Source organism: Thermobia domestica, chromosome 10, assembly GCF_964235325.1.
Source record: "Thermobia domestica chromosome 10, izTheDome1.hap1.1, whole genome shotgun sequence".
NCBI classification, from domain to species: domain Eukaryota; kingdom Metazoa; phylum Arthropoda; class Insecta; order Zygentoma; family Lepismatidae; genus Thermobia; species Thermobia domestica.
In genome coordinates, this window is record NC_137463.1 from 1,465,108 (window position 1) to 1,489,761 (window position 24,654).

Sequence of the window (24,654 nt, forward strand, 5' to 3'; positions counted from 1 at the left end):
TAGTATCAATCTTGAAATATAGTGTAGGAATGAATATCCATTACTATAAGTATGGTACGAATTTGCATGCAAATAAACGACACTGACTGAATCACGAAGACAGCTAATGATGGTATATTTAAGCGTCGAGCTGGAGAGGAGCAAGCGCTCATGCAATCATGCGTTCAGCTGCTACTCGTTACTCACGAACTGCATAGACATATGACGACGTTAGTCGTTAGTAACCCTACTTGTTATTGTGCCTCGATGTTCCAATATAATGGCGTCTGTTAGCTGACCTTTCTCTGATGTTTCCTTCTCCCTTTGGTACGACTGCAACTCCTCCAGATTCTCAGTTCCAACTTGAGTCTCCTGCACGAACAAAAGTAAAACAGTTACACAAAATATTAGAATTAACGTAAAGATGAAAAACAATATATGCCTTGTAATAATCCTGTCTTTTAACATTTTCGCACTCATACAGCGAAATTCTTACATACATGAATTTATTAATGTTATTATTTCTAATTTTCAAAATATGGCATTGTTTAACAGCAATGATCCGATTAATCAGCGCTTTTTTTTTTTTTTTTTTTTTTTTTTTTTTTTTTGAAGGGTACATGCAACGAAGACACTACACACAGTTACATGAACAAAATCTCCGCAATCTAAGGCTCTTCACTAAGTTCACCCCACCCCCTTCTTTCTTTTATTTTAGTCAATAATGTGGAAGAAACTTAATAATAACTTAAAGTGCAGAACTTTATAATATTAAGTGCAGAACACTTAATAATAATAACTTAAAGATAATATAGATAATAAAAGAATATTGAAAGTAAAACAGAGTATCTACAAACTGCTATTATATGGACTAAGAATTGTTTTTAACCCTTTTATTTATTTATTTATTTATTTTTAACGTAAATTATAGACTGAATATTTGTGCAACATTTCAGTCTTCTAGATGTAAAAGTAAGCCCGCCAAAAAATAATGAAAGTCAGTCTAACAAACAAAATATTTTTTTAAAGTTATGACGTCATCTCCTTCTACGTCTCGACGCAGAAAGGCGTAAACAATACGTAACGCGTTCTGTAATGCCTCCAGAGGTGAAAAACAAACAAATAAAAAAAAACTTTATTGGCACTTGTTTAATCGAATAATGAACATACTACCCTTGCACTTAAAAATAGGCACCAAAAATTTTAACGGGTTAATTGGGTGTCCATCAATTATGACATCATAAACTGCAGAACACAAAGAATTTAACTTAAAATTGTTATTGGTTTATCTAATAGCATTTTGTAAATACTACCAGGCTCCCTCTTCATATTTGTTTATGTTCTTCACTATTTAAGTTATCCCATGAAATTCTAAAAAGTGTGGTGACCTTAGTTAAGCAGCCTTAACTTCATAAGAACAAATAACCACAAAGCAATCAAAGGCCTGGAAAACGTGAAATTTATCTCTATTATTTACTCTGCTTTTATTCGTACTTGAAAATTAGATAAGAAATAACAGTTTTGCAGGTACACGACGTCTGCACACAGACTTTATTATTTGTCGTCTTATTCGTTCTGGAAAGCAACTGACTCTTTGTTTACTTGCAGTTTAATGACCTTTCTTACTCAACGTATTATCTAAGAGATTAGCCTAATTTAAACATAAGATGTGTTCTCATCAGCGAACTAAGGACGATGCTCATCAACCGTCGACAACCCTAGAGACCATTTCTATTATACTGAGGTAAACAGTACTACTTACTTTTTTATACTCCGTATAAACAATAAACAGACTTTTGTGGTTTCATTTTTCTTCCACGAAAGATCTGGATAATGGGACAACAAATCGTGTAAACTTTGTGACTAAGACCCCTAACAACAACTGCACAGAATATCTATTACATTTGTATTAGTATTCCAGAAAATTTCTCACGATCTCCACTGGTGCAAAATATAAAACTTTTTTCATTCGCCAAGCGAAAAGAGTACCTGACGCTCTAATTTAATAATGCATTAAAATAACTTAAAATGTTCCAATTCACAGCTGCCAATGTGAACGTTGCGTTGCACAGCTCCTCCTTTTAATGTAAAAAAAAATAACAATGAATCAATCAGAGATTAATTACTTTGCTCCTCTACACCACTTTCCACTTCAAACTGAGGACGTAAGGAGGAGATCTTTTCGTCTTCCATAATTAACTAACTCTATGGCCTATGAAACCGGAGGTTCTATGGCGCGTTCACAAAAGCATTCCATTGATTTCTAACCTTAGCTAACTGGATCCAGATTCTATTTTTCATCCCTATTTCTGCGAGATCCATCTTAATACCGTCCTTCCATCTGCGTCTAGGTCTTCCTAATGGTCCTTTTCGATCGGACTTCCAGTTAAAACTTCGAAAGCGTTTCTACTTTCTACCATTGTGACGACATGACCTTCCCACCTGAGTCTCCTAGAATTGATGACCCTAAACTGATTCCATACTGATGACATTATGTAGTTCCTCGTTATGAAGTTTCTGCCATTCCCCATTTCCGTTCCTCCTCGGTCCGAATATGCGTCTCAAGATCTTGTTCTAAAACGCTTTCAGTCTACGTTCTTCCCTCAGAGTAAGCGACCATGCTTCGCAACCATACAGAAAAACGTGGACCAAATAAGTACGAAAGCGACCATGTTGCACAACTGTACGCTCTTCACAATAAGCACGTTTCGTCCTCCATATGCCGTGCATTTCTGAATAATGCGCATGATACAATATCCAACTGATATTGCCGATATTTATTTAATATAGCAACAAATTTCACGCATTCCATAAATGTAAAACAGGTCTCCTAACTTTTGATAAATAAACTACAAATAGGTGGAATGCTCTGACGTAAGCTCAAGGTTTGAAAAGCATTATAATAAAATGCTCATGCAACAATTACACAAACTTGGGACGGGGAATTGGAGAAACGCGTGGAAATGCTGTTTACAATGACTATACTAAATTTGCATGAATAATTTATTCCAGATATCGATCTTTTTTCATATCTTCGTGCATAATGTTAAAGTAAACACAAAACTTGCCGAAAGAATTACCTTCCAATACACAGCTGGTACGCTAACTCCTTCAACAGGATACCCTGACTCACAATTTTAGATAAACTTAAAGAGCTTGTACACAAGAAAAATATCAGTACAACATTATAACAATATCACTATGAAAATTGAAATTTAATATATTTTGAATCTAAAACTCATACAATTGGAGCTCTCATGTACTGAAAATAAAATCAGTTAAAGCAATAGAAGATCAAGAAATTCTGATATTACGATAACAGTTACAGAAATACATTATTATTACTATTATTATAAATGCACATACGATGTATTTGAACTGCTGACAATGATTGGATTTAATTAATACAGGATTAGTTACTTCGGTATTGACAGCTCGCTTACCATATGCTGCAGTGTTGTCGGTGAAGCAGTGGTGCTCATGCTTGCTTTTGTAACTGGTAGTTTTCATCTCACCACCTCCAGTCCATCACGTAATATGGAATCAAGACTCTAGCTGTCGCACGTTTTTTCTAAAGAGCAACTACCATCGCTATACTAGTTTCCTAAATAGCTATCATACTTAATACTGATAAAGACAAATTTCCACGGACCTGTCGTTCTAAAGCAATTCTCATTATAAACTTGTACTAAAATTAAAAATGTCTCCACTTACTTGTAACTCGTTCTTCAGACTTGTATTTGAGTGTGTGCTGTCCGGTGGAGACGTGATGCTTCCGTATTCCACGGGGCTGCTCACTGACTTCATAGGCGTTTCTAAAGAACTGAATCCAAAAGAAACAGGACCTGATGACCTGAAATAGTCATTTCCGAAACTAACAATTATCTTTAAAACTAAAATATTAACCTAGGATTTACCATCACCCATGCTGTTAGCGCAGAAGAGAGGCGATTGAAGAATCTTCCAAGAATCCAGATCATGCAACCAGACAGACTCTACTTCTCTATCCCCAAAAATCAACATCTTCCAATTGTCATTACGAGCTCCATGCGACAAGATGCACATTTATTTTCGCAATATAAAACAATGCATTAAGTAGCCATATAAATATTTCACAACGCTGGTACTGTGCTTTGTTAGTAAATGTGTGCACCGATATACCAGTGATAGACATCATATTACCAGAAGTTGTCTTTCTCCCACATCCAGATTGTGCATATCAACTTGCTTCACATTTTGAAAATTATTTTTTAATTTCTACTACTGTTTACGCCAACTCCATTTGATATACATTTCCCAATTCAATCACTATGGCCCTGGTTGAACAGTAGCGTTAAAAAGGACATTTACTTTCAGAATAGTTTTTTTTTTTTTTTTTTTTTCTGTCAACAAATTTGGAATAAACTGACGAAATAGAATTTCTTGAACTACATGAATTCTTCTTCAATTAACATATAAGTGCTTTCATCCATTTGGGAAACAGCATTCTCTGAGAGAACCCACTTTTGAGGTACCTTTACACAATTTACCTACCTATCCTGAAGCATTGTAGGTAAATACTGGTCCATATTTTAATTTGGACACAGTCTCCGGAAGAAACGTATGTTACAAGGCAAATATGAATTCGATACTCTATCACAAATTTCACCCATGTCCACATCTCATGACATATCCGTGTAATGTCACATTTCATAGATTTGATTCGTTATATAAAAACAGACGGTCTCATTTCCTTCACAAAAATTGAATCTGAAGAAATGTTTTGCGTTCTGAGCCACTTGTCGGGAGTTTCAATATCACACTGAAATCGTGTTACTCGCATACCAGCCAAGACAAACGACAGTGTTTCGGAAATTAAGTTCACGTCATTCTGATTAATAGGTGAACAAAATAAATTACAACTCAGCAACAGGATATTCTCGGAAAAAATGTGCCCATACCCTTACTAAAGTGTCATTCCAGGGCAAACCCAGTAGGAGTTCGTGAACTTGTTGACACCTATTAGCATTCGAACCCAACTGAACTATCAAGTAATCGTCATGAACATACTTTCAATATATTACGATTAGCTTCCTTCATCACTAACTACTAACAACCTCATCCACCAAAAGGTCATCGTGCTCACAATGATAATCATCAGTCGAGTCTATGTTGAATGAATTCTGTGATATGAAGTTGTTTAAACAAAACAAATACATGCATATCGCAATGTGCCTGCACGTTATACAGTTCTAAGTGCACGAATGTTTCTCTGTCTTCACTTCAGTTTATAACAGCAGGTGTAAAAGTGTGCTAATCGCATGCTTAGAGAACGGCAAGAACACAAGGAAGTCTCACCATCGATTCCTTTCAATCATTGGCCAATTTAAAGTTTTACTCATAAAAAAATAAAAAGCAAACATTAATTGCTAGTTTCCATACGTTCTTATGCATTCTACAGATATATAGAGTTGTTTCACTATCGAACGAACATAAAAATAGAAGGCTTCCACACTGGCATCAAAGTGAGAAACATATTTATGATTAATGCTGTAGTGAAATTATTTGAATGGCACAGTAATAAACAAAATCACTATAACGAAGACATTTGAAGCCTTAGAGATTAAGAAACCATTTTAATCTTAAACTATTTGATTCCAAAGTTGAGATTTAAATAAATAAATAAAATATATTGTTCTTATTTAACTCTACTTTTCCTATGCAAATATTCTAAACAAATATGTACAAAGAGGAGTCATAAGTCTTGCAATATTTCCACAACCCAAACAGCATATCGACCGTAAGCACAAGATTAAACTGGCCCAAGACGTAGTATGGCTTTATTAGTATCTTCAGTCAGTTTTTAGTGGCAGTGACCTTAACTGCTCAGCAATGTGTCATATGTCAACTGTTATTATGTGAGTTCGAACTTAAGCATAACACTGCGGCAGCCAAACAAAACATTTGTCATGCGAAAGGGCAAGATGCGGTGAAATACAGCACAGTAACTTGTTGGTTCCAGAAATTAAGTACAGGATGTGAAAGTGCCGAAAATCAGCCACGGCCTGGCCGCCTCAGGATAACAGAATCTGAGGTTATGTGACATGTCAATGGGAAAAATTCTTCCACCAATACATTACGATTGTCAAACAAACTCAGTAGTGCGCCACCCTCACCAACTCTGGAAAAACGATAAGGAGCTATTGTATTGTGCCACAACTGCTGCAAGATCCATATGATGTGTGTTTCCTCAAACGGATTATCACATACGACGAAAAGTGAGTGTGTGCTAAAACAGTAGTTGAACAAGGACCAACTTCTAGAACCGGTCATCAAAAAGGACCGCTTCGAGCATGAAGTCATGCTATGTGCGTGGTGAAATTACTGGGAATAATTAACTTTCAGTTCGTTTAATGCTGACCAATTCCGAACAGCTGGAGCGGATGTATGTTGCATTATGCCAAAAAATATCCCGCACTACTGAACCGAAAGCGCACCCTGTTGCAAAAGGATATCGCAAAACTACCACTCGTTTCGAAAAAAAAAAAAAAAAAAAGCAACAAAATTTCAGGAATTTGACAGCAGCCGGCATATAGTCCTGACTTACTCCCTTCGGATTAGTACCAGCTTCGGTCCATGGCGCACTTCCTGAAATCACGATATTTTAACAACCAGCCGGAGATGGAAACAGCAGTGACTAACTTCTTTGCTTTCAAGGACAAGAGGTGGTATCGATGTGGAATCGAAGTAGCCTACTGGGAAGAAGATGGCTGCAGACACTCCAACACGAGGGGCTATACTTTGAATGTTAACCTGCTTTCTTTCGATATATATATATATATATATATATATATATATATATATATATATATATATATATTCCGTACCAGTAAATTGCAAAACTTATAACTCAGACTTGTAATTGTACAGAAAAATTTGGATGCTGGACTGACAGAAACTACCTGAACAAACTCAACTACCAGTAACATTGCCAGTTTTGTTCTTCTAATAAAAGAGAAAGTGGGATTCGTGTTCCCGTCAGCCCAGTATCTATACTTTTTTCTTTATTTATTTTTTAAGTACCGTAGCGAGGGGTGACTTTGAACAGAAATGGAGGAAATCTTCGAGGATCAATACTTGACACAGATTAACATGTTACAAGAAAAAAAAAAAATCACTGCTCATTTTGTGTTTAGTACAATTACGAAAAATGCAAGTTCTCAGTATTTGAATGCATTACTCCTAAGCAAATAAATATGAAGTTTGGTGAAGAAAATACGAGAAATGTACGCGAAAAAAAATTTGTATATACTGCTCAGATATAATAAGTTTCGTTGCTAATAATAGGTAACTGTGTACATATTCAGAACGTAAGAGGTAATTGTCAAACAGATTTTCGTGTTAAGGTAAAAAGGAAATTTGTCAAACAAACGTCATTTCTCCTACTATATGTGGGGGAGATTTTAAACATTATTGTTTCTTTGCTCCTAACGAAATGGAAGATAACCAAGCAGGTAAAGAGTTTGGATAACGCAAAGTTCCAATTGATGCTAAAGGAGCTCTGGAATGAAATACATCCAAAACTGGAAAAACCTGAAAGCTGGATTTGCAGCTACCCATTCTACCGTGTTGTAATGCTTAACTAAATCAAAGACAGAACTGATGATCCTGCGCAGGACTTCGCTGAAGACCTGCATGCAAATGTCGTTGACTATTTGAAGTGTTTACGACAGCCATAATCAGCGAATTAGAAAAAATCACCCGAAGAAAGAAACTTTAAGCTGAACCAGGTAAGAGCATTGGGCCTGAAAATTTCAGTGTACCATCCAGATTGTGACAGGTCTAGTTGCTGAACGTAGCGACGAAAGTACAACAGAAAGTGTGGATGATCCTGTTTTAGACACCGGTTCCTCCATGGATACAGAACAATTGATAGATGAAGCGAGAGAAATTGAAAAAATGCAAACAGCAAAAGACGAAGAAATCACGCAAAGCGATTTCCTTCTTGTACAGTTTCCGACAAAAAAAAAAAAAAAAAAAAAAAAAAAACTGTTAAACACTTTGTAGGACAAGTAATTCAGAAAAGTGCATTGCACATTCAAGTTAAGTTTATGTAGAATGAGAAGGACAGTTCTCGATTTGTCTGGGCGTTAAATGATGCCATTTCATCTATTGACGTTGACGATATTGAGAAATTATTGCCACAGGCTGAGTATGACCGTCGGAATAGAGCAGTATTCGGTGTATCTTGCATAGGTTACAATATTTGTTAAGACACTCCTGATTCCTATTGTTCACACTTGAGTGTTATCTGTTTGCTATACGGTACTAGGTATATGGAAGGCTATCCTTTTGTACTCAAGTTCAAAACTTTTATTTTGGGTGTTATAAAACACCTATTCAGTATAGCAACTTATGATGTCATATTTTGTTTGTTAATATGTGCCTTCATTTCTTTAGCTGTATAAGTGATTTCAACGGTATTCATGGTAGACTTCATTTTGTTTTTGAATGAGTCCTACATGGTAAAATTGCTCTTTCTAACTTTAGAAGGCATTACACAACTTTGAAGTAAAGTACGATGTATTTGTTACACCAGATGAGAGTTGAGCTGAAGGTTTTTTAACTTATGAGAACGATGTAAATAGTAAGTTAAACTTCATTTTCACTCCTGACAAAATACAGAGTCAATTTTGAAAAAAAAAAAAAAAAAGTATATTTTTTATACCTCCGTCAGTTTATGTCCTAGAACAACTAAATCAATATCTACATGAAGGGCCGTTCAATCTCTTCCACATTGGTGGGCTCTCCTCGAAATGAAGTATTGCACAGACCAATATAGCATTATGTAAAGTTAAGTGTTCAAATTCACCCCATCTTGGGGGTGACTTTGTACACACTATTTTTTATTTTTATTTCAACAAGTTGCGAATGAACAAATAGATGGGTTTTGTAGCTAAAAGAACAACATACGTTCTGAAAAAGTTTAATGTGAAAATTCAGCTGTTTTTAAGAAGTTATTCAAGTTCCTTTCTCCAAAGTATTCAATGTCACTCCACACTATGGTACATTCTTGTAATCGTACATCCCAACAAAAGTACGTGTCTACCTACATCGAAATGTTTGAATTAATTTCAAATATCACTTGCTATAAACTGAGGAAAACTTACACAATCAATAGAAATATGTAATTCAAAGAGAAATAACAAGTGGATGAGTAGATGCCAACTTCTGCTAGAAAGAACACTTATTTCCAATTCAAGTTAATTACTTGTTAAGTGATCTACAAATTTGGTAGTCCCTTGTTAAACATCTTAACAAGAAACTACGAAATGTATAGACCACTTATGAGGCAAACACCTTGAATAAGATATTATATACTCTGAAACGCTTACAAAAAAAAAAAAAAAAAAAAAGTTTACTATGATGAACATTACGTACTTAATGTCTAGTACTTCAATACAACGATTAAAATAAAAAATAAAATAAAACGTCTGTTTAAAATATAGCACACATTACCTAAATAAAAACGCATTTCATACTTTATTTTATAATAGAAAGTTACATTTATATCTAAATCGAAAATAATGCATACAAGTTTGATTCCTGAGTATAGTTTCGCGTTTGTCATAATTATTAAAAGCAATTAGTTGCAGATATGATTATAGAAACTACTAATATGACACAAGACCCTCGCATTTCGAAAAACCGCTATCTACAAAGAGAGTTTCTGGTAATCACAATACTTAAAAATATGTCAAAATGTCGCTTAAAGAAGTAAAAGCCCGATTGTGCATATATCTAGTTATATCATAAATACTCTCACATGTTTGAGTGTGAATAACACAGAGAGTATTACCGAGGGGTCAATTTATTTTGGTCATGTTTTACATTGATATGTTGTACACCTGACGCACGTATCATTTTTCGAAATGTCCCCACTTGGCCTTGATGCAGGCACGAAATCTGTCCTGCCACTTCTCAATGTCATTACGCACCACGACCATGGAAAATTGTTCACTGCTCGGGTCAAGGATTGTTTCAGACTCTCGACAGATGGGTGCCGTTTATGGCAGACCTTTGCCTGAAGGACTGCCCAAAGTTTGTAGTCCAACGGGTTTAAGTCCGGGCTGCTAGAAGACCAATCAGCGGTAGAAATGAAGTCAGGGAAGTTCCGTGCCAGCCAGTCCTGGGTTGTTTTCGCTTTGTGGCTTGGAGCGGAATCCTGCTGGAAGGTCGACCTTTCTCCAGGGAACATAGTAGCAGACAGTAGTTTCACTATAGGTGTCAGCACTGTGTCCTGGTATACCTTGGCAGATGTTTTAACACCTTGTTCGCAAAAATGCAGCTGGGTTGTGTCTGAGCAGCTCACTCCCCACCACTGAGGCAGGATGTGCCCTTTGAACCTTTGGAGCTGCCTCAACAGCTGCAGTAGATGACGTGGCATACACACGGTCATTTTGGGCGTTGTAGGCCTGCTCAATTGTGAACACCTTTTCGTCAGTGAACAGAATCTTTCTGTGCAGATTGTCGGCGTAACGTTGCAACAGTCTCTTTGATTTAAGGACCCTCTGCGACATTAATGTTTGGGTCAGAAAATCATTAGTTAGCCTCTTATACGCCCGTAGATGTAGGTCACTCCTGAGCACACGAGACATGGAAGTTCTGCTGATGTTCATCTCAGCAGCCATCACACTTTGTGTTCGAACAGGATTTCTTTGAATTCTTGCTGCGACTGCTTCCTGGATCTGCGGGGTTCGTACCGTTCGTGGTCTGTCAATCCTTGCGCGGTCAGCTGCCGTTCCAGTCTCGGTGTATCGCTGTATGGCGCGATACACGAATCTCTTGCTGATTTGTAGGGGTTTCAGGAGGTTGAAAATTTCACTTACTATCTTCCCGACCTTATATAGTGCAATTACTGCTACACGATTTTCGTAATCGCCTCACTCCATCAGAACTCAGTACAATATCAACGTATGTCATGAACAGTCACACACACACTACATGCATCGTCTGCTTTATACACAGATGGCAGCACTGTGCCACTCCAAACTGAGACAGTATTTATGATATAACTAGGTATATACCAACAGTGTATCAATATTCTGTCTAGATATTTAGATTTGAGCTCATACCTGGGAGTAATATATGTATGTACATTTCAACTTACAAGAAACCTTCGCAAACTGTTCCACGCCGATTTTCCTGAAATTTCGCAGGTGCAAAGTAGACTTAAAAATGACTGAATACGGGTCTTTTCTCCTGAAAACCAGTTTAAGAGGGAAAAAGCCTACTATCCAATTGTTTCTAACCAGTGCTGAAATCCACAGAAAGACATGAACTATTGAAATTAAACTTCATACACAAATAGTAGACATAAAATGAGGGAGAAAGTCTTTTCTTTCCTGTGGGAAAACCGTTTAAGAGCGCAGAGGCACCTTCCAAATATGGATTCCAGCACTGGTTAGAAATGATTTCACAGGAACTTTTTGTCTCCTTAAACCGGTTTTCCGCAGAAAAGACCAATACGTGCTAGCTTATTTATGTCTATTACATATACGTGAAATTCAAGCATGCACTTTTACGAGTTATGCTAAAGATTGACGAAAAATCTCACTTTCGCCTGACATGTTTGGAGGGGTGCTTCTGCCCTCTTAAATAGTTTTCCTGCAAGAAAGAAAAAAACATGTTCCCCCATTTTATGTCTACTATTTATGTATGAAGTTTAATTTCAATAGTTCATGTCTTTCTGTGGATTTCAGCACTAGTTAGAAACAGTTTCAGAGGGGGGCTTTTGTTTCCTTAAACCGTTTGTCCGCAGAAAAGAAAATACCCGTATTTGGTCGTTTTCGGTCTACCTTCTACATACAAAATTTCATTCGCTGACAGAAAAAAAGAAAAATCTGAACGAAATCTAAAAACGTTCCCTGACGAAGTAAATCATATCTACAGAATGATTCTTGCTTATTTTCTCTGCTTTTTTTTTTTTTTTTTTTTTTTTTTTGTTGTTGTTGTTGTTGAAACATATTTACATATACTACTGATTTTGAAACGAAATGTGAAAATAGTTTTTCGAAATGCCACGATATAAGTCACAACATACTATATAAAAATAGCGGTTTTCGTATCTCAACCGTTGGTTACCTGTTGAGCTGAGACAAGTTCATCACAGGTATTCTACATCGTGAAGAGCCTAGTTGTTCCAAACGATCGGTGCCCATCAATATCTTGGTTCGTTCCATGTAGTCCATATGTGTTTTGAAAAGTTCGGTGTACCTTTCATGTAATTTGCTATATTCCTTCTTCATCTCCTGCTCCTTCTCTTCCAGTCGCGAAACTACAATTCAAAATAAATAAAAATACACTGTTACTTTATTTCATTCAACAATTCCGAAAACAAAGTTGTACATGGCAAACAGGTTGAAACTTAATGATCAAGGACGTAATCATTCAAGAAAAAAACTTTACTATTCATCAGGATTGGCTGTTTTAAACCAAAAAAAGAAAAAAGAAAAAGAACGAAAAAATGCTTTAAATCGTGTGAACTTCATAGTGACGTTTCCACATATCAAACAATCTGCATTAGTTTTATTTCCTTTTCACCTTTTAATCAAAGTGTCCCATGTTCAATTTTCGGTCGAACCACAACCCTTCTTTCAAGTGTAAACAAAGAAGCGGTTCGGATAACACTTTAAGCGAAAGTATTTTCCTTGATAACCTCGGTATTACGTAAGGATGTTAAGCTTAAACATACGAAACGAAACCAAATTGTATATTTCTGCTTGCCTGAATGTCTAGTTGTTTTATAAAGAAGGAAATGTTATTAAATATATTGATGGACATTGGCAAAATTTATCGACTGCCTACGTAGCTTCCAACATTAGCTTGGACTGAACTTTGTTTTAAGTTTACTGAATGTACTAAATTTGTAATTTAATACCTCAGTTTTAGCGTATCGATTATGATACGTTGACCTTAAAGTTTTACATGCAAAGTAATAACGGGATTTGCTTTGTATTTAAAGTAATAACAGGATTTTCCCAATGGCTAAGGCGGGAGTTTCCCGATTTATATGTAATTCTGTATAATGGTTTCACTTGTGCAACTGTTTATCTTTTGTCCTTCTAATATGACTCTCGACAAATATATTAACAAGTATATAAAGATCAGTACAACGGATTTTTATCAGGAGTCATTCGTTAGTGTGTCGGCAGATTCATTGCATTTGTGGTCAATTAGTCCCGGTTTTGAGTTCAAATGGAGGCCAATTTTTCTCGTATGTAAGCCGGGAAGCGATTTGGATTCCGCTTTAAGCTTATGCGACCCCTTCCAGCATAACCCTGTTGCTGCATAATAACACCAAGGCGAAACAAACTCATTTCTGTCCATATATAATATAAATACATTGAGCAAAGTATTTAAACCAAAAAACCTGGTTTAAACCCAAAAAACCGGGGTTTTTTTTTGGGGGGGGGGGGGGGGGTTGCGTTTAACAAAAACCAAGGTTTTTTACCAACCCTGCTAGTCATTGATATGAGAACTAACGACTGCTTCTGCTGATCATACAATTATTTGAATCTTCTGCTGGAAATGTATTGAACGTAGCCAAAGTTAAGTGTTCCAAGTAACGTAGCCAAATTCCTGTTTCAAATACTACATTTACAATGTTTTTGGTGCATACTTTCTTTTCATTTCAAGCAAACAAATAAGAGATTAGTTAATAACCTAAAAACGCATTCCAGGAATGTATGATACCCTAACTTTGTTTATGATGGGGAACACTACACTGTAATTAATCAATCCATTTAGATGGCGATTAAAAAAAAAAGAAAAAGAAAAGAAAGAAAAAAGAAAAAAAAGAATAGAATCCACAGAAAAGAAGTTCTGCAGAATACTTTACAAAAAATACAACTAACTAGTAAAGTATTCTTACCATGGTCTGATGCATTTTTTGATTTCAACTCTAACATTCGAACAATAGACTCCAGGCTTTCTATTTTTCCTCCGAGATCCTTTCTTTCATCTTCTGCAGCATCTTCTAGCTCCAACAATTTCTGATAAAAACAAATAAATGAACATAATTAATTCGCTAAAACAATGGTCACGTAAGTTAATAAGTGTAATTTCAAGAGAAAAACACATACAAAAAGAGTAAAAAATGAAAATGATGCAGCAAAAGAATACAGAAATTATTAACAACTGACTGCCGCCCATAAACGTCCAATGGTATTGTCAACACATAATCAAAAGGTGTATATAGAAAATATGATTTGTGGTTTTGCTTCTTTTAAGTCCTTCTGATGAACGCGACCTATTACAGTGGGATCCGAACCACTCTTCTTTCAGTTTTTGTCAGGAACGTTGTACTCCAAAACGGGACCTGAAAACACGAGCACTAACACAATGTATTACTAAGAATGAAGCAAGCCTTTCATAACTTGATTCCAAAATAATATGAGAAGAACTGAATATGCCACGGGAAAAAATATTTCAGACTTAATTTAATACTATAAAAATAAAGCCAAACCACGGCCCATTTCTGAGCTCCAGCGCCATCTGCTAGCGCCCGACTGAAGTACGTCCCTAAAAGATTCGTCAAGAGTTTTCTAGACCTGATGGCCGTCACGTCTTTCGTGGCTCTCCACTTTGCCTCACGACGCTCGGGGGACGCCGAAAATTAGGAAGCATCGGCCGGGAATCGAATCCGGGTCCACGCGGATATAAAGACAATGCTCTAACCACTAAACTACAGTGTTCCCACACTATAAAAATAAAAACAACATAAAATGTTAAGTTTTCATTATCCATTGTACGTACTCGTTGTTTTCATTACTGATGATATTATAAGAATACAATAAACATTTTTTTTATTTATTTATTGACCATTGAATTCGCAACTACAGAGGATTTCGCGTGTAAGAAAATTCGGTTGATTCTTCCTTCATGTATACGTAATTTTTGATTTACCGTTATAGTGAGTTTCATTTATTTCATTCTCTAATAGTTCTGAAGTCTTCGTCTGCTTTATTATTATTATTATTCGAACCACTTCTGTGGATTACATACCATTAAATTCTTAGGCTGCAGCTTGATCCTAAATCTGTCAATTGAGCAAGATGAATATTTAAACTTGTAAACACTACATGAAGGATCATCTTGAAGCCTGAAAATAATGCTTACAAATTTATCTTTTGCATATTAATTAAATCATCTTTTAAATCTACAGACTCAGGACAAAATCAAGAAATCTTACGATTTTTGAATGTACTCTTAAATCCTATAGATTCAGAATAAAACAACAGTCTAAGAATATTAAGGTATGTGGCCTACAGAAATGGTTCAGATCATGTGCGCCGAATACGCAGGTGCTCCTCGGCTCCAGCACACCCACAAGATTTTTAGTCTGATAGAAACAAAATAAAATAAATATTTCTCACTCGTCATTATCAAAAAATAATAAGCATATTAAAACATTGAGATGGACGTTAAAATTTCTAACTTCTAAAACACAACTGTTTGTTTCAAATGTGTTTGTGCAGAGGCAACCAAGCAACACACCTAAGTCAGTTATTTTGTTGTTTATATTCACAACAAAATCCTTGCACAGTTCTTTCTGAAATACCATTAAAATTATTTGATTTTATGAGGATTTTTTCATTTTAATTTGTATCAATGGGGGTATTTTTTTTTTTTTTTTTTAAGTAACGTGTTAATAATAGCATTGCCTCTTCTAATCATTGTGCATCATGTAAGTTGTTTAAAGTATACACTTAATGTTACGATTACATACGTTGAGAATATTCATTACAGTAACTTATCCTTAACATTGGAGCCAGGTTTGAACCCGTTTCTCTTGCGTTTAAGTCAGAAGTGTTACCGACTGAGCTACGGAAGCTGCAACTTATCCTTATAGTACTTGTATATTTTACTTTATCACAGCATAACTCTTTATGACAATGTTTATAAAAGATTTTAACTAAAAGAAAATCAATCACAAAATATCGAGACTCCCTTGAAAACATGTAACACGTCCCCCGCCATTGATATGTACCCACAAAAATTTTGGAAAGCCGGCGCCGTTGATTCGATATTCAAACAAACAATCACCCCAGACAAAGACCTTAGGATCATTTGAGGTTGGAATATTGGAGATGGAATAAATAATAATCATAGGTATTCTGCCATTACTGGCCGATCATTTCCTGCAATTAAAGCTTCCATGCTCCACGGTCTTCCTCCTCACTTACGATTTCTCTATTTATATCGTTAATTGTAGTCCTCTTCGCCCTTTCCGTCTCTTTCCTGCATCATACCCTCTAACACGACCCTGATGATACAGTTACTTCTTAGTCAATATCCCTTCCTCTTCTTAATATCTAAAATTGCCACCATTTCTATCACTCTCTCATTCGTTTTCTGCTCGACCGAGCTAATTCTTTCCATTCTTCTCCACACACGCAAATCGAAAGCTTCCAGTCGTTTCTGCGTAATGTCCAAGTTTCTCATCCATACAACACAATACTCCACACGAAGCATTTTTATATGTCTTTTCCTCAACTCTTTATTCAAGGTCCCACAAAATAGTATTTTCTTCCTCCTAAAGGTTTCTTTCGCCATTCCTATCCTTGCTTTAATTTCACGTTCACACTTCATGTCATCACTAATAATACTACCCAGGTATCGAAATGTAGTCACCTGCTCCACCTTCTTTCCTCCTACTTCTATATTTGACATCGACCCTTTCGTTCTAATCACTACAGCTTCTGTCTTTCTAACATTTACTTTCATCCCATAGCCTTCACAGCCCTTCCTCAAGTTTTCTAACATCTTGTTGATTTTGTCTTCAGATTTTTCAACAAGCGCCATATCATCTGCAAACCGTATATACCTCATCATTCTACCTCCTACTGAAATGTCGTCTTCATTTTGTAGACTCCTTTTCCCGTGGTTTATTTATTAGTTTTCTATTCTGATTTTTTGTTTATTGCAGCGTTCTTTCCTTTTTCTAGAAATAGAAAATATATATTCAAATACTTCATTATAAGTAATAAAAGTTCCATTCTTAAATCTCTGAACTTTCACACAACCACTTAAAAATCCTCCTCAATTTATGAACACTGTTTTACTAGGCTTATTATGAAGAGAGAACTACCTCGCTCGCTGTAAACTATTATCACACATTTTAAAACGCCGTTTCCAGTGACACTTGCTGACTAAAAAGAGGCCTATTAAACAACGATGTTCTTAAATAATATGAGATCAAGGTCTGCAAACTTTAGGAAAAAAAATATATTCTTTACACACAAGATTAATGTCTTTATAATAAAAAAAAATAAAATAAAAAAAAAAAACTTGCCTACGACAGCGAAAAGTAATACGGCAGCAATACCAAATAAATTTAAGCATCAGTACCATTTAATCCGCATACAACACCTGATATGCTTATTCCCAAACGACAAAGTAGCAAATAGCACTGCTCCTGATCCCTGAATCTCTGGTGAATTCGCCTCCTCTAGCTCGCTCCTGATCATGCACTGCACTAGCAGGTGCCCTCGACAGATATACCTCACAGAAGTGTAAAGTCACTACTGGAGGAGGAGTTTTTAAGGTATTAGAAGACCATGTGTGTACATAGAAACAATATACAGTATACGTCAATATATAGTGACCCGTATTCTGCATTTGTCCCACGATGCATAATGGGAAGATGCTCGTAGAGTAATTCTTTTTTTTGGTAGTAGATAATGAGTTCTAGAGAGAAACAACGAATTCCCACTTACTGTGTGATAGACCTCAGATTCATATCAATAATTGCACGTCAGATTCATCATACTATACCTTGATTATAAATCAAATAGAAAATGACGTTCAACGACCGTCGGTCTTTATGTTGTTTCGTGCTTGGTTATAAATCCTACAAGTGTCAATTTATGAGCGGTCTTTCACCTGCCACGTTAAATGACTTCTACGTCAATAATTTAAAACGAAAAAAAAAAAAAAAAAAAAGTAAACTACGGAGTCAAACATTCAACAGCTAACTTATATATCTCGGTGTAAGTAGTATCCTAGTACTATCCTGCGTGCGCGCCTTTGGCGCGGGAGACCCGGGTTCGATTCCCGGCGGGAGCTCATGTGGTTCGGATTCCACGTTAATCAGTAGGCCCACGTCTCACATAGCCTCACTGCTCAACGGGGCGTAAAACTCAAAATCAAATCAAACCTAGTACTATCCTAATAGTACACTCCTTTCTGTTGGAGCATTAACATATCCCACTTGGCACAGTTCAAGTTGAAGGGAGCTACCAAAAATAATCGTTAAGAAATTAAAGTTCCTTCACCATCTTCTAATATTTATTTTATTGGCGTCAGCCCACTAACTGTGTATATATAGATTTATAATATACCATAAAAATAACCAGTGTGAAAAACACCTAACAACCTGTACTATGCAGCCACTACAAAATAGCTTTGCACCTATTCCGGTTCAGGATAGGATGAGGCTGGGTGGCCCACACGTTAGCGTGGAGGGAGGGGTTTGTACAATCCGCGGCAAAAAACCTGCAACATGAGCATATACGTTTATTGTGAAATGACGAAGTCTTTTGCTCCAAAATAAGTGTGCACGGGAGGAGGCCGAGGTTTATCCTGGCGTGATTCGTTCCACTTAGACGTTATGTTCATTCCCTGTGCTGTTAGGCGTAGTTTCACAATAAACTTACATCCTCATGTTGCAGGATTTTTGCCGCGGATTGTACAAGCAGGTGAATAAATGACAGCAGGTACGTGCGAAAATAAAGACATGGTATGATAAACACGCAAGATTGTCACTACGAGTTACTTTCGTGTTTATAAGTCATTACAAGTCACTACAACTGTGTTTATAAAGAAGAATTTTAACGATTTCTATGTTCACACAAGATCTGCAAGTTCACCGCCTACTGGAATATGTATGGGTGCTACTCCACTTCATGAGTGAGCAAATTTGTAAATTCTATGGAAGAAATGCGTTACTTGATAATACAATACGATTCTATAATAAAAAACTCAAAATACATCGGGATATTACCTCTCACGCGAATAATAAGGTACTAACACGGAAAACAAAATGTGCTAACATTTTAAAAGGAACCCATGATGAAGTTAGTTGCTATGCGAAGGCAGTGTACAAAATAATCACAGAAGTGTCGGAAAGCTCTACTCTTATGTCATATGAAGTGTTTTCCACTATCCTAGTTTGTACGTATACCACCGTCGCTGACGCGTCTGCTTCATACGGACTATACCCTGGCCGGCGAACGATGATTTCTGACAGCTCAGCTCACGAGGAGGACTGAGGAGTGCGGTGTTGCCATGTGCTTCTCGCGCAAGGGGAGAATCGTTTGCTTCCTGGTTGAGGATGGGAGGGGTGAGTGAAAGTTTGGCAATGTGCGGTGGTTACCATGGAGACGCGACAAGTTCTGAGTCTTAAGGTTGGTTGACCTGCTATCTTCTGCTTGCTCGCCGTGGCCTTGTGCAAAGCTGTCAGAAATCATCGTTCACCGGCCAGGGTATAATACCCGATCGGGCCCCCCGCTTCAGCACCGCCCTGACTCAATTAACAGGATTCTCGCTATTTAGTGACCACCTAAAAGGTTAGTTCATGTATTTAGCACCTTCATTTTTATGATTTATGCCTACATGCTGTACTCATATTCAGCCCTCCTGCACTTGCCGAGACAATACGAACATAGCAAAAAAATGCATAGCACGATTATGTACCTTACACATTATTCTCCCTTCCAACTGCATTTTTTCAATTGTAATCTTAAATGATGCAGATTTATTGTACGGACCCATATATAAATTCAATGCATATATATTTCTTTTTCAGTAAATCAAATTTCTGTATCTTAAACAATCATTTATTGAATGTGGACTTGCATCTCTGTGTAGATTCGCTTTAAGAGGGAATATCAGTATACATGCAATGTACGAACTACTGTGCAAAAGATACAAAGCAACTTGTGCTAGGCGGCCATCATAAAGGAACGGATGCTAACTGATTCAGAGAGAAGAAGCGCCAAAGGGCACCCGTGTATGCATGTATGGAGCAGGCGCGTCGGCGACGATATGGCATAATAAAAACCCTACCTGTTAGATTATGTATTTGTACGTTACCACGGATGTTATAGGTAATATCCCGATATGTTTCATTATTTGTACATCTGCGTTCCAAAATAAGAGAACACATATTAAGTAAATTCTATGTGGATCATTTAACCCTCGAACACGTGTATGGTTACGCATCATGAGTTAGCAGAGTAAATTCAGATATTTCACTTTAGTATATTGTGATTACTGGCTACCTTATGGCAGAATTCATGCTTAATAGTTAATCTGTATTAATGTATTTCCGCGCAGGTCAAATTTATGCGCTCCATTGGAAGTAATTGTTGAAAAAGTATAATTGCTCTACTAATTTCCTTCTCATTGTCCTCCAAAACGATTACACTGAGCGACATGGCATTACTCCACTTAGCATAGATGAAATTCAAGAAGGCAACCAGAAAAAATTGTTGAAATACTACAAGTCTTTTACGAATTACGTACAAAAACAGAGTAGAGACCTGTCATAAAAATTAGATACACTGTAAGAAAACACAAACCAGTATGTGCTAGGCGGCCACTAGAAATCTAATAATAATAATAAATGTTATTACAGAAACATCTGAGAAGATCAGATGTATTACAATCATCAGATATGAACAGTTATAAGTTGAAAATTTTAGGGTTACATATACAACATACCATAATATAAATAAGGACCACTGCATAATAGACGAAAATATTTTAACTATCATTTTTGAGTTCGAAAAATTCTTCAACATTATATATAAAATTATTAATAAGTAATTTTTGAACACGCTTTTTAAAGGCCATAAATGGAAGTTCTCTTAAAAATATAAGAAAATTATAAAATTTAACTGGCAGCATATAGTAAAAGGTTGTATGTGTGTTCCTATATTCACATCTAAATAATTCTAAACGGATCCTCTTTCTAGTTTCATAAGTAGGAGAATACCCTAATTCATCGTAAATACGATTGTTTTCCTTCATATAAAGCAAACATTGTTATATGAAAATTGCAGGTGTCATTTTCTAATTTAACGAAGCTTGATCTACAATGTGAACGACTAGGGAGACCAAGCATCAATCTTACACACATCTTTTGTATTTTCAATAGACTTTTAATGGAGGACTCATGAACCCAAAGTATCGTGCCATAACTTAAATGACTAGAAATTTGCGTATAACAATCGACATGGACGTTATCTAATCAAGTCAGGGCAGAGCCAAGCTAGTAGGTATGCGTGGGTGCGCGTCCGAAGAGAGCAGGCGCGTCAGTGACGGTGTGCAAACGCGTAAGCGAGAGCAGTGAAAACGCAAGGGTTTTCTCAATGATACAAGTTCCTAAAGCAGTTGAAATATTTTCACACTAGTAACGCTACACTGGTAAACGTAAAATACAGTTTTTCTCTCTGTGCAGAAATACTAAGCTGGAGGAAAATAGACTCTATATTCAGTTGAAGGGGGTCAGTTTTCTCTTTTTTGAAAAACTGTTACAATGTCGTTAATTTCTTATAATATGATGTTAGATAAGGAGCAACTACTTATATCATTGCACTCGTATTCCCTTCCGACAAGTACATACATTCTCATTTCCACAACTCTTATTTCTATTCCATTCTTAAATCAATTATATTTTCCTTAGTTCAACTCATTTCTCCTGTAAATCTTTTATTTTCTACTTACTTTATCTAAACATTACGAAAACTGTACCGTATCTAATACAGTTATCCTTCCCATGAACTTGTTATTTTAAATGGCGTAAAGCACTTATAATGATTTTACACTAGTAACCCTGTACTTTTAAACCTAAAAGGAGTTTGTTTAGCGAAATGGGGGCCAGCTTAGGTAAGGCTGTTCCTGTAAATCATCCTACTTTTAGCCGTACTACTTAGTATTCAATTCTGCCGCCTGCTGAGATTTGATCCTCATGAACTTCTTTCCATGTAGCGTACTGAATTTTGCATATAAGTTTTGCAAAATTTAGTGTGCCTAAACTTGCCATAACCAGAATTTTTAAGCAGATACGCATTTCAGAGGAAAAACACAACATATTTCAATTATTGACATAGTAGCCTATTAAAATATCCTAATAAGTTTCTTTTGGCAACACTCGAGCAGACGGCTCTACCAAATTGTCGCACATTTACTGCATTTTCCGATTTCTTCTTGCAAAGAACCAACTTGTGCTAGGTGACCGCGAAAAACACGAATGCTATCTAACTGAGTGAGAGCAGGAGCGCAGCAGGGGGCCCGAGCGAAACGAGAAGGTGCGTCCGTAGAGAGCAGGCGCGTCAGTGACGGGGGGCATACGCATAAACAAGTATAGTGCAAAAATACATCAAATATTCGCAATAATTTTCATCTTCAAAAACACTTAAATAATCGTAATAACTCTTACTTTCAAAATGGCTTCACTGGTTTCCCGGTTACAAATGGCCCGCTGCGACGAGAAATTCGTCTGTTTTGAATTTTTACTCCTTTTTCACAGTTCGCATAGTTGATTTTACTTTTTAACATACTATGGCGCTGCAAAAACTTTATAACATGACGTTCTTTATCACAAAATTCTTTGTAATAAAATCGTATGTTTACATTATATCCATCGCAAAAGTCCATTGCTAAGACGAACAGAACATTCCCTCCGTTTATTTCCACCTTTTTTGCATTCTTGTATTCTTACGCCTTCCGCTTCAGTAAATAGTTACACTTAGAATAAGTTCATTCCCATTAAAAATGTATTTCAATATGACAGAAATTGCTTATATTCACACTCTACTTCTTTTACGAAGTGCTTGACATCGTATTTTACCTATAAATTTTGTTTTTGGTAGAGCCGTCTGCTCGAGTGAACCCTTTCTTTTTCTGTAGGCCTAAATTTTACAAATGTGTGAATCCTCACATAAAATCTGCACCCTTTAAGTACTGATGTCGGTGATTGCTCTTAGCACATTACGCATAAAATTTAGAAATCTGTGCCAACCTATTTTTAATATGTACCCTTTGTAGACTGAAGGATAATCGTATCTTGAAGACAAAAATCCCTTACAAGCCCCAATTGTTAATCTGCACATAAGAGAAAGATGGTAGGACAATAGAAATGTTAACTGGCCTAAAACATTCGGAGGCAAAGGCGTTAAAACAAATTTAAAAATACAGTGTATTTATAGTAATTATATGATGGCACACCGATTCATAGTCTGCACGCGTTTTAATGTGTGATTATTTTCAAGATTCAAGAGTTAGATATGCTATAGCTCTCATTACCTGTTCTGAAGCCTTTCTAAGCTGTTTTTCCCTTTCATATTGAGTCACCAACTGTTCATTATCTTCACGTAATAATTCCAGTTCTACTTCATGTTCCTGATTTTCCGTATAAGATAAATCTAGGCACTCAAGTACATTCACTACAAGGGGCATTAGATCTTTTACTACATCTTCATCGTACTTCCCTATCATCTTTTCGAACTCTTGATAAATACTGCCTGCCAGAGATTGGACTTTCTCTGACATAACAACATGGGAGTCTTCGTGTGTCCCATACACCGTTTCTTGCTCCAATTCCATGACTTCTGTATTTCCAAAACACTAAATAACACAAAACAGGTATCACCACTACCTCACGTAATAAACGCACACATATTTAGGTGAGTACTAGAATTAAAACGAGAATATACACAACCCTCGATCATAAAGCACCATCTCTACGTACAATTCCTCATTCCCTAACCACCACATACACAGCGATCTCATATGATCAACCATAACGCTCGACTATTCAGTAGAAAACGTTTACACGCGAAAGTAAAGCGCTATCAACAATTTATAGTAAGTAATTAAAAGTTATCATGCTAACAGTATAACATAACATTATGTTGCTTTGCGAATTTTTACAAAGCTTTTACCGAAAGTTACTTTCCTTCTTCAGAAAGCCGTGTATAAATATCACTTAAATTTACACGTATACTCTAAACTGTAAACTTCTTTTACTATGATATCATCACTGTTTCCTATGACGTAGTTCTTCATAATTCCACAAGAGCGCAGTTGATATGGTAATTTTTTAAAGAGAATTAAAAGAGTGATGACGCTACAAGGACGCGTCCTTGGATATTTAATAAAGGTACGTGTTAAAATGACCGAAGAAGAATCCCGTATCCAGCATATTTATTTATGCAACAATCTCATAAAAAATTCAACACCGTAAAAAAATATACAGGAAGACAGAACTGACTTATTTAAACGACCGGTAGATGGAAGCAGCCCACTGTGTGTGAACGAAAGAGGAAATAGGATAAGCGAAAGTGAAGAACCTTACTTGCGTCATTGTCCTATGTATGTACACTCTTATTCAAAAAAATTGGCCACCTTCCTCACCCGCAATATAGTGAAGTTACGTGACTTGCCGATAGTCACGGCGTTTCTGCTGAGTACGTGTTAGTTTTTAGAATAGAATAGAATAGCATATTTATTGTAATTAAACAACATTTGTTGCAATAGACATTGTCAGCATATAAAAGTTACAATTTACCCTTGTCTTCAAATTCGTTAATACTATAAATATAATTACTTAAAGAAAAGATTTACAAT

The 24,654-nt window shown here is 36.2% G+C and overlaps 1 protein-coding gene across 15 annotated transcripts in view; it reads right to left on the bottom strand.

The window, feature by feature from the left end:
- The window catches only part of syd (JNK-interacting protein syd), a 127,185-nt gene extending 102,964 nt beyond the window's left edge, over positions 1-24,221 (bottom strand). For 4 of the 15 annotated variants that reach the window (XM_081727593.1, XM_081727578.1, XM_081727591.1 and 1 more), the window contains exons 1-5: positions 23,332-24,217; positions 13,892-14,012; positions 12,103-12,295; positions 3,694-3,832; positions 231-351 (exon numbers count right to left, since the gene is read on the bottom strand). In XM_081727593.1, coding sequence (XP_081583719.1) covers positions 231-351; positions 3,694-3,832; positions 12,103-12,295; positions 13,892-14,012; positions 23,332-23,631 — 874 coding nt within the window. In that variant the 5' untranslated portion in view covers positions 23,632-24,217. Of the gene's footprint in view, positions 1-230; positions 352-3,693; positions 3,833-12,102; positions 12,296-13,891; positions 14,013-23,331 lie in introns of all 15 variants that reach the window. The other 11 variants (XM_081727590.1, XM_081727587.1, XM_081727581.1 and 8 more) reach the window with 8 other exon arrangements.
- Positions 24,222-24,654: the final 433 nt, after the last annotated feature.